General features: G+C 52.6%; 1 protein-coding gene across 1 annotated transcript; it reads right to left on the bottom strand.

The window, feature by feature from the left end:
• Positions 1-1,246: 1,246 nt before the first annotated feature.
• Positions 1,247-1,816, bottom strand: NHLH1 (nescient helix-loop-helix 1). Its single transcript, XM_075993114.1, has one exon. The coding sequence runs from the start codon at positions 1,774-1,776 to the stop codon at positions 1,375-1,377; it is 402 nt and encodes a 133-aa protein (XP_075849229.1). The 5' UTR covers positions 1,777-1,816; the 3' UTR covers positions 1,247-1,374.
• Between the last annotated feature and the right edge of the window lie 9,668 nt (positions 1,817-11,484).

Raw genomic sequence — 11,484 nt, 5'->3', positions numbered from 1 at the left:
AGTTGGAGCAGGAGCAAGAAAAGGAAAGGAGTAACCAGGGAGGAAGCAAGAGAGACCCGGCTAGAGCTGCTGGGAGCTCCCCTCACTCTACGCCAAAGTGCACAACTCGGCAATAAATAGTAATATTTATAAATAAATAAATAAGTAAATAAATAGATGAATAAATAAATACATAAATAAATATACTTGTAGAGCTAGGAGTTTGGTGCGAGGGAGGAGGTGGTGCGATAGAGGTGCGGTGAGTTCAATTATTCTACACAGGGTCTAAGGCTCTTTGTTCTACTGCTGACCCTGGGCCATAGTGAGCAGGTGGGGCTCGGCAACGTTGGGGGCACAGAATGCCACAAGGTGGGGTGGGGGTCTCTTCCCTTGCCAAAGGCAGCTTAGGGACGGAGGAAAAAATGTAATAAATAGGTCCTAGGGCCAGGAGAACTGAGCATTCCAAGAGAGCAATAATAGCACAGCCTCCCTGTGTCTGAGGGAGGAACCAGTGTAGGTTTTGCACATTTTCAGGGTAGGATGGAGTGGAGGAAGCAGAAGTGAGATCAGATACTCTGGGCTATTTGGGGGTGTCATCCCCTACCCCAGTATCTAGGTTTTTCTTTCTCTAGTGGCAAACAGGGAGGGAGAGAAATCGGACAGTAGGGGTGAGACAGGGCAGGGAGGTGGCCAAATAGCTCAGAGAGGGCAAGGCACTCACTACCAAGTAAGATCTGAGGTCTGTATGTGCTAAGCCACAGGGACAAGATGGACAAAAGAAAAACAGGAAGAGTTTTCCCATAATTCCTGGCTACTGAGGTTCCCCACACAGGAGGGACGCAGCCTTCCCCAGGTCCCCACCCCTCTGCCAAGCTGGAGAGACTGAGATCTTGGAGGAAGAAACCCACTCCCCACTCTAACCCCAGACTTCCTCCCTTCCCAGTTCTGATGCTCCATCCCTACCATGGGCAGGAGAAGCCAGAACCAATGGGAGACAGAGCTGGAGTCTGGGGTCTCTGAAAATTTGGACATGGGGTAGAAGGGACAGCAGCCCATGAGAGAGCTGTGGGGAGATTCCAAGTGTGCTGGCTTAGTGAATCCAGCAAGGATTCCATACCAACCACGCTAGCAAATGATTCTGACCAGCTGGGCTCCACAAACCAACCCCAGAAGGAATCCATGAGAATAACCCTCAGGGTGCCTAGGTCAGCAAAAGTAAGTCGCCTTCACCACCGGACCAGCCAGCTGGCACCCTGCCTGGGCCCAGGGCATTTGGAACTCCATGCCAAGGACAGGGGCTCAGGGAGGAGGCGCCATTCGAAGCAGTGAGCATGAGAAGGGACTCCAGAGAGGCCCTGGCGGAGGGGAGAATCCAGGGCGGGAGACAGGCCGAGTTCAGACGTCCAGCACGTGGTTCAGGTAGGAGATGTAGCAGATGGCCAGGCGCAGGATTTCAATCTTGGAGAGCTTCTTGTCCGGGGGCAGCGTGGGCAGCAGCTTGCGCAGCTCTGCGAAGGCCAGGTTGAAGGCCTCCACGCGGATGCGCTCCCGCGTGGCGTGGGCCGTGCGGTACTTGGCGGTGGCGCGGCGCCGGCGCCGGCGCTCCTCCCTGCTCAGGTGCTGCAGGTCTTTCCGGCCAGGCTCTCCCGGCTCTGGGCCCCTGGCTTGGCCCCCTCCAGGAACCCCGGGCCCAGCCCCGTCAGGGCCCGCCCCGCCCCCACAGTCGCTGAAGCCCGACTCGGTCTCTGAGTGGGTGGGAGGCAGGTCCAGCTCCATGGAGTCTGAGTTGAGCATCATGGTGGAAGGCCCCCGCCCCGCGAGACCAGAATCCCCTCCCCACCCCTCCCTCCGGGCGCTTGAAAGCTGGTTGTGGGAGGGGCAGGAAGGGCCTGGGGTGGTGGAGTCTGCCACTGAGCTCTGGAAGTCAGAGCCGCTTCAGGGTTCCATGGTCAGGGTTCCAGACTGGAGCCTAAAAAAGAAGGGAAAATTGATAGGGGCAGAGGGAAGAAGGAGTGGGCAGCTCGGAGACTGGGGAGAGGGGTTTGAGATGGGCTGGGAGGAGTAAGGAACTGTGAGTGTGGGGGCAAATGGTAAGAAGGGAAGAGAATCCAGAAAATGAGTAACAAGAGAAGCGATGCGGACACACCAGGCAGGATAAAAGTGAGCAAGAGTTGAGACCTAAAACTGAAAAGCTTCATGACATCGGACTTGGCAATGATTTCATGGATATGACAGCAAAAGCACAGACAACAAAAAGCAAAAATAGACAAATGGGACCACATTGAACTTAACTTCAGTGCATTAAAGAACGTAATCAACAGAGTAAAAAGGCAACTTATGGATTGGGAGAAAATAATTGCAAATCATATATCTGTTAAGGGGTTAATATCCAGAACATATAAAGAAATCCTACAACTCAACAACAAAAAAAATCAAATAACCTGATTTTACAATGGGCAAAAGGATTTGAATAGACAGTTCCCCAAAGATGACATACAAATGGCCGAGAAGCTTATGAAAAGATATTCAACATTACTAATCATTAGAAATGAAAATCAACACCACTATGCGATATCACCTCATACCCATTAGAATGGCTACTATAAAAACAAAAACACAACAAAAAAACAGAAAACAAGTGTTGGCAAGGATGTGGAAAAACTGGAATCCTTTTGTCCTGTTGGGATTGTGAAATAGTGCAACTGCTGTAGAAAACAGTATAGGTGTTCCTCAAAAAAGTAAAAATAAAACTACCATATGATCCAGCAATCCCACCTCTGTAAATATATCCAAATAAAGTAGGGTCTCCAAGAGATATTTGTACACCCATGTTCACAGCAGCACTATTTATAATAGCCAAGAGGTAGAAGCAACCCAAATGCCCATCAATGGATGAAAGGATGAACAAAATGCAGTATATACATAAAAAGGAATATTACTCAGCCTTAAAAAGAAAGGAAGTTCTGTCACATGCTGCAATTTACATGAACCTTGAGGACATAATGGTAAGTGAAATAAGCTAGTCACAAAAACAAAAATACTGTGTGACTCCACTTATATGAGGTATCTAGAGTAGTCTAATTCATAGAAACAGAAAGTAGAATGGTGGTTGCCAGGGACTGGAGAGAAGGGAGACAGGGAAGTTGTTGTTTAATGGGAATAGAGTTACATAGTTGCAAGATGAACATGCTCTAGAGATCTGTTTCAACAATGTAAATATACTTAACATTACTGAACTGTACACTTAAAAATGGTTAAGATGATAAATAGGTAAATAAATAAGCGGGGTGAACGTGAGCAAGACTGGAGCCACAGTTCCAAGAGAGGTTAGCTATGACTCTAGCTAGACCTTTCCCAGCTGTGAGGGGAGAACTGCAAGCCTTGGCCCTGCAATCCTCTTCCTCTCAGGGCCCCTCTCCACCCTTGCTGCCTGGGAAGCAGATAAACACACAGATTGCCCATTGTAGAGTGGACTAGGACATATGGAGCTCTGCACAGCTGCCCCACCTCAGTCCCTCCCAGGCCCACAAACCTCCCCAACATAGCCACCATCACCTAGTGGACACCATCCTGTCCACTAGAACCAAGGGAAGATACCGCCTCTCGCTACTATCCCCCCTGTGCAGGACCAGCCCTTCCCCCCACCTCTGTCCTCAACACTTCACCCTTTGCCATTCCCTGGCCCTTTTGGAGACTCTGCAAGGAAGACCAGGGAAAGGGAACACACAATCAGCTTTCTATTCCTGTACTTTCCCATGGCCCAGGTAGGTTCACAGGTGGTCTGTAGAGGGGGACGTGCAGAGCTTGTTGGAGCAACCCTAATGGGGCTTGGCTAAGGGTTGCTTGTCCCAGGACCAGAGGAGATCAGGACAAGGCAGCAGTGACACAGCCTGGGAAAGGCTGGGGAAAGTGCTTTGCTTGGGGGGAGTGTCAGAGGGGAACAGTGGGCCACTCCTGGTGAGCTCAGCCTTACTTCATAATCAGAAACAGAAGCACTGAGTCACCTTCACAATCACCATCTCCCCTCTCTCCCCACCCTGGCTCTCCTGCCTGACAGATACCCTCACGGGGATCAGGACCCCCACCCCCATCCCCACCCTCACCGAGGCTTGCTTCACCCCGCTACACACAAGACAAGTTCAAGTCAAGTTGACAAACAGTTACTAAGCTCTGGAGGGATGCAAGGTCAACAACGTCTGATTGTGGGGAAGACAAGTACACACACAACCCTAACACAAAACAGGGTGGTTGGTGCTGAAATTTCAAATACTCTCCATATTCTGGAGTCCAAAGAAACAAGAGAGGATGGCAACGTTGTGAGGCCACAAAGTCAACATCTCTCAGGACATGTTTAGTGCTCACAACTCCCTACCCCCATGCTTGGGTTGGGACCAGGAGTTCAGGTGCAGGTTCTCAGCACATCTGTCCATCACAGCCTGATTCTCTCTCTGCCCAGTCCCCACGTTCCTTCATCCCCCGTCTCTTTGCTGTGCCCTTCCTTCTCCTGCCCATGCTCCCCATCTGGCCCCAGTCCCATTTCCACCTGATGCTACTGTCTCCCCCAGCTTCAGTCCCGGCAGCAGCTTCTATTTTGCCATCAAGACCTCACCCCCAAATCCACTTCTGGTCTCAAAGTTCCAGGCTCCAAGGATCAAGGGAGCAGCAGTTCCAAGCATCTAGGATGGGACTTCCCACCCCATTTCTAGCGACCCCAACCCAACTGAGGATAGACAGGCACAAAGCATCAAAAGAGTGAAGTGAGGAAAAGAAAATTGAGACAGAGAGAGGCAAGCCCTAGGAGGGGGCTTGAGCCAGAGAATGCAAGGGACATGCCTAACCCTCCCCAGCGCATGGTTCCCTCTTTACCTAGGAGGACCCTGTCAGGGAATCCAAGCCGGACAGGGGGCAGCGTTGACAGCCCCAGTCTCCTCTGGCTGCTCAGGGCTCATCCGTCTGCAAAGTTAGTGACCAGCTTTCTAGAGCTCTCAGGGGCAGCGTGGCATGGCTGTACAGGCTCCAGGGCAGATGAGAGGGCTACACATGGTGGGGATGTAGGGCCCAGGTGGACGGGGTGGGCTTGGCCAGGTGCAGGGACCAGCCGCATTCACACACACTCACACTCACAGACTCATACACACCTGAGCTGGCCCAGCCCTATGTTTATATATGGACTTACACACACACACCCCCAGCTCCCCATTGGCTGGCCCAGCCTCCCCCCCCTCATCAATATTAAACAGCCAGGCCAGGCAGCCATTGGCAGAGGGATCTGGGAACCCCCCGGGAGCTGGGGGCGGGGGCTGGCCCTGGGGGGGGTGGGGAGTGGGGGAGCAGGGACATCTGTTCTCCATGCATATTTCATAAGCAAGAAATGGAGAGCTGGGGAAGGGGTGGGGCTGGGGCGAGAGCCAGGGCAGGACCACAGATGAACCCCCTCTATCTCCCACACCAGAGGCAGCAGGACAGAGGCTCCCGGCAAGCTAGGGTTAAATGCCATGGTCGGTCCCATTCTGAGTGATTTTGACAGCCCCTTCCCCCTTCTTTCATTTTTCCTGGAAAGAAGACTCTCTAAGGTTACGAACAGGGAAACAGAGAAAAGAGCAAGTGGACAGCACCAAAATGCAGAAGAGGACCCAAGAGTCCTTGCCCTCAAGCTCTCATCCTTCATAAAGCTGGGGCCCACAGCTCGCCAAGCCATCTGTGGCTACTGTTCAGGCCCCTGCCCTCATCACCCTGGACTCAATCACCCCCACACCCTCTCATCCCAGCCCCTATCCTTCTACCTACCCCTTCACCAGGGCAGGAGTGGAAGCAGATTTTGAACACAGACCCTACAAGGAGCCTTTCTAGGCTGGCCAGCCAAACCTGATCCACCAGGAATTAGGGGCGCTTAGGAGGAAAGAGGTAAGGGCTAAAAGGAGAGGAGTGGAGTGCCAAGAGAGGAAGAACCGGATTGGAAAGACACTGGGAGAGGAGGGCAGGGCAGCCCAGGGAGGTTTGGGGTGTGCTGGGGCATCAAATGAGCAGTAAGAAGGCCAGATTCAACATTTTATGCAAATGAGCACAGATTAGGTTCACATCAATAGCTCAGGCTCCTCTAGTATGCATGTGCACGTGTGTGCATGTCACTGGGTGGCAGGATCGAGGAGGGGGGCACCAGGACCAAGAGAAGCACAGAGGCATGGGCTGGGTTTCAGTATCTGAACTTCTTTCCCCTACTCAGCTGTTGAGTGTCTTCATCAAGCCTTTGTGAGTATGCAGAGTACTCTGGGTGAGTACTCTGGGTGAGTACTCTGGGTGAGTACTCTGGGTGAGTACTCTGGGTGAGTACTCTGGGTGAGTACTCTGGGTGAGTACTCTGGGTGAGTACTCTAGAGGCAGTGTGCTGCAGTGAAAAAGGCTGTGAGCTGTGTGACCTTGGGCAAGTAACAACCTCTTGAGCCTCAACCTCTTTTTCTGTAAAATGGGATTAATTATAGCTGCTTCTTAGGTTGCCATGGAGATTGAGATACTGTGCCGCTTAGTAGGAGCACGGCCTACTTTCAGGTCGGAGGGATTTGCCCTTTCCCTGTTGCCGATCAACCTTTTCTGGGCTTTCTCCAGGGTGAGGCGTTCCCTAAGGGGAGCCCCACAAGTCCTCCCCAGGCTCTCCCACTTATCTCCACCCCCGGGTCTGGGAGGTGTCAATTCTCACCTGGGCAGGCCCAGACAGGTGCTCAGGCGCCAGCAGATGGGCTGAGCTGGAGGGGAAAGGAGGCTTGAGGAGGGGGGTTGGAGGGGCAGGGGATCAGGTGGCATCTCAGTTCTTGCATCATCATTGCCATGGTGCTGATTAAAAACCAATCTCCACCTAATGAGCCCCCAGCAACAACAATCCTACCTCCCCCACCCTCCTGCCCTCCACCCCGTCCAAGAAATTGGGAGACCAAGAGACTCAGGAGAGAGGGCTGTGGGGAAGATGAGAGCTACAGAACGAATGGGAGATGGAGGGAGAGACAGGGGAAGTGGAGGGAAATGACGAGAAAGCTATGGGGAGATACTAAGACCCAGGGAGAGAGAAAAGTGAGAAGCCAGAGTCGTTGGGTAACAGACATGAGGGAGACACAGAGAAATGGGGAGACAGTCACTGGGAGATCAAGACATAGGGGAGACAGAAATATGAAAAAGCACGGGAGCAGAATTGCCAGGGTGCCACGGCTTTGTGCAAGACTCGGAAATGCAAGATATGGGGGAACTAGAGATGTAGGGAGAAACTTGAAAAGAGGAGGCCGTTAGGGAGACACAGGCGTGGAGGAAACACAGTTAGTGACAGATACTGACACGGTGACACAGAGTCCTGAGGCGGCCTCAAGGCAGGGTGGAGACATAAGGCATGGGGGAGGCAGAGAGCAGACAGTTGGGAGGAAACAAAAAATACCAGAGACACCGAGGTGAGGCAGGAGATGATAAACACGATGGAGAAGAGGGACTATTACTGAAATGGGAGGCCCAGGTCCCAAAGGGTGAGATGTTGAGGAAAACAGAAGCAGAACGCAGAGACCCCTGAGCAGAAAGGAAGCACGGGGGTGGCATGGAGGATGGAAGAAGGAGCCAAGCCCCTGTTGCCACCCTGCCTCCTTTAGGCCATTTTGCTCAGACACTTCAGCCTTGCAATCCCCATTCCCGAAGCACCCAGCTGAGCTATCCTCTCCGCAGAGCTGTCCCCAGTGCAAGCTGAGGTTCCGTGGTGCAGGAGGGTGAGTGTTCCAGGGACCACTTCCTCCTCTGTATCTGCCATCTCTGGATCCTGGACTCTGGGGCCCCCAGCCCCAGTCTTCACTCAGGGATTTAGCTTTTGCACCTTAGGGGAGTAGCTAAAAAGAACATACTCATGTGATAAAGAGGAACTAAAAGCATGAAATGGTGGAAAGAACATTTACTGAACCTGGGGGCCACTTAGACTTGGGTCTAAGTCCTGGTGACCTTGGACAGGTCACTTAACCTTGACCGAGTCTTATTTTGTCATAGGGTTGTTGTGACACCCAGATGAAACAGCATGTGGGAAAGAGCTGGGTAAACTGTAAAGTGCTCACCCCAACCCCTGCTGTACAGTGATTTCAAGGTGGCAGAAGTTTCATACACATATATATCTGAGGCATTCAGTTGAGGGAAGCAGGCTCAGGCCCCAGGGGGAAGAACAGTGGCAGCCATGGGGGCGTCTTTAGTGTATGCAGGGCAGGAGAAGCAGGGCCTGGGGATGTGGCTTTATGGCTTATTGTTGTTATTGTACTTTTTTTTTAAGCTTGAAAATCTTCATCGATTTTTATTGTGATTCTAGAACCGGGCAACACCTCGCTGTGTGTGTGATAGAGTGAGTGCTCCCTGTTATTTTACATTTTATAGGTGTTCACTTTTTCAGACTGTGGTTCACAAATCTCCTTCTGTGCCCAGACAGCCTGTGAGGTAGATTGTCGTCGGGGAGACTGGTGTGCAGGGAAGACACAGGGGCCTGGGCCTTGTCCTTGAGGGTGGGGGGAGGGCCTGGAGGAGCTGGGAGGCAGTGGGTTTGGCAGGAGAGGGGGGTGACATATGTGGGGAGCCCTGGGGACCCAACCAGGCAAGCCGCTGGCAGGGAGAGCAGACGGCGTTAACCCTCGCTGTGCCACACTGCCCGACCCTTCCCCGGGAGTGGCTCATGGCTGGGGTGTTGTTTTCTACCAGTAGCATTTGGGGCCACAGGAGCAAGACAGGCAGGAGGAGCCTGGGCAGAAGCTGTTGTGTTTCTGGAAAAGGGTAGCACATCTTGGAGCATCTTCTACCTTTGAGTTTCTCTCCTTGTCTGTTTCCACATGGTCTCTGTCAGTCTGTCTTTCTCTGTCTCCACCTCTCTGTGCCTCTGGAAGGTGACAGCGGGTCTCCACTCTGGCTCACTACACAATCTGTCACTCTCTCTGCTGCCAGCCCGCTGGAAGCCCCCCTTCTCAGCACCCAGCCCGAGCCCTCTCGCCCCTGGCCCCCTAGGCCTGTCGGCTTTGTCTCCTAAGGCAGCCTCCCCTTTCTTCTTTCCTCTCCACTCACCTCTCCTCAGCTCTGAGCCCATCTCCAATCTCATTACGGCCTCCAACCACTGTGCTGCCCTCCCCCACCCAGCCTCTTCCCTTCCCTCCCCCATCCATCTGTCTTCCCTGAAGCTCTCTTCTTTGTGTCCACCCATCTGTCACCACCAGCTCTGGGCCTACTCCCCTCCTGGCCACGCCCGCCTGGCCTTTCTCCCCTCAGGCTCTCGGGCCTCCCTTTCCTCCTTCAGCCCTACCAGAAACCCTACTTCCCTAGTTTCCTTTCACTAGCTTATTTAGTTCTGGATACCCTCTCTTATCTCAGTATTTTCTTTCTTTTCCCGTTGCTCTAACCCCTCCTCACTGTGAGTTGGGGGAGAGAGAGTAGGGACTCTAGGGTCCTAGCCCCAGCCAGCTTGAGCCAGAGAAGGGTAACGTTTACTCACAATTGCGTCACCTCAGACTAATGGCTTCTCCTTAGGCCTCTTGAGATGACCTCTCCACTCTGCTCCAGGTTTCCTCTGGTTGGGGACTGGGGCTGCAGCTGCCCTTCTCCACAACAGAAGTGTGGGAGCTCCTCTAGCTTCTGACTTTGAATTCAGGAAGGAGTAAAAACCAAGCGGCAGCCCACTTGGACCCCAACCAACCTTCCAAGGGTCTCTGATTTCCCAGCTCAACCTCAGCAAGTCCTGATAAGTTTTTTTTTTTTTTGAGGATGAGATGCTGAGTGACAGGGTCTTTTTTCTAAGAGATTGTGCCACAATTTTCCCCAAATTCCTACTGCCCCTGGGTTAGAGGGCAATAGTGCCCCTCAGGCCTTCCTCCCTAGAACTGACCCAAGTGCCACCTTTGAGAGTTCAGGAATTGACCAGACTTTCAAAACGCCCCCGCACTGGAGTTTAAAATGAAAGGGAGAAGGGACAGGAGGCTACAACTCTAGCTCTCCCTTCACAGAACCAGACTGACAGGGCTGGGGACCTCAGAGAGCAGCCCCTTGTCCAACTCCACATAAAATGGAGGATGCCCTTTCCAGGGTCACAGGGAGCATTAGCGGGCAGCCCAGAAAATCTGGCCCTAAGCTCTTTGTGAAGCTCCTCTTTATGGCCCTGTCTGCCTGAAGTGAACCCTCTATCCTCCCAACTTGGGTAGAACCTGTTTGTATCACCGAGTTTCGTAACTGCCCAGTCTGCTTATTTATCTTGTGTCATGTCCCATCCTGCCATCTAGACTCTGCATCCCAAGTCTCCAAGGCGAGGCACCATATCTCTGGCCCCTTGAGGATGCTGCGACAGAGTGCCTTGCCCAGAGCCATGCTCAATAAATGCTTATGGCTGCTGAGGTTGCCAGTGCAGATGTAAGGGATGTTCCAGTACCAACTCTGTCTCTAATTTGCTGTGTGACCTTGGGCAAACCACATCACTCCTCAGGGCTATTTCCCTCATCTGTCAAAGGAGTTAGACCATCTGCATGACTTCTGCATGATTTCTAAGGCCCCTAGAGGAAACAAGGTCCTATTGAATCAGGCGGGAGTCTTGGTACAGAGCATCAGACTCTGGATAAAAAATATCTCATCTCAAGATGTGCCTGTGGAAGCAGTGACCTAGATGTGGGAAAGAAAAAATAGTAAACCCCTTTATTCAAATAAGCTGGGGAAGAAACACCAGCTGGTAGGAAAGCCTTCAGTGTTAGTCTTGAGGAAGGAGGTGTCACAGTAAGTCAAGACAGGCCGGGTCCTGGGGCAGGGGGTGGGAAGCCCTCAGGGAAAGGAAAGAGGCTGGAAAATGATACATTTCAGAAGGCACAGGGGTGAGCAAGGCCTAGGTCAAGGAGGAGAAGGAGGCTAAGGAATTGAGAAGTACATGGCCCATAAAATGTGGCCAGGTAGTCACATGTGGTCTTCAGGACACAGGAGATACCTGGTGAGGAGCCAGAACCATGGTCTCAGAAAGGGAGGGTGCTTGGGAGCCCTGGGAGGTCAGCCAGGTGGCTGTGGTCCTTCCGTTGAGCCCAGCCTCTCCAAGAGCCGCAGGAAGAGCCCAGTTACATTTTTTGGCGGGGGATGGGGAGGGCAGTGAGGTAGGGGAGCATGGAAGGCAGAGACTAGCTTATGTTCAGGATTCTTCTCTAGGGAAAGACTGCAGTATTGAAGGTTCTTCATCTTGTACCCTTACTCACTTCCTGATCCCTTGATTCTGCCCAACCCTCCGTTTCCCTGTTCAGCCCCCTCACTGGTACCCAGCCACTTCTCTGCTTCCTGAAGCTGCCAGCAGGATGAGGGAGTTTACTGCTCTGTCCGCTGGGAGACCTGTTGGCCGAGGGAGGTGGGGAGCTGGCCCAGTCGATGGTGGCAGCTGTGCTCAACTCCCGCCAGCACAGCACACAGCCTCTCCAGCTCAAACTGGGAGGGCTGGGCTGGGGGGGGAGCAGCAGGGTGTATTTCCATATCTCAGAACCCCAAACATGCCCCTCA

This window comes from Microcebus murinus, chromosome 2 (genome assembly GCF_040939455.1).
Source record: "Microcebus murinus isolate Inina chromosome 2, M.murinus_Inina_mat1.0, whole genome shotgun sequence".
Lineage (NCBI taxonomy): Eukaryota > Metazoa > Chordata > Mammalia > Primates > Cheirogaleidae > Microcebus > Microcebus murinus.
This window is presented reverse-complemented; position numbering and strand designations above follow the sequence as displayed.

Excerpts from the sequence above, each read along its gene's own strand:
- NHLH1 (XM_075993114.1), bottom strand. The coding sequence starts at position 1,776 with ATGATGCTCAACTCAGACTCCATGGAGCTGGACCTGCCTCCCACCCAC.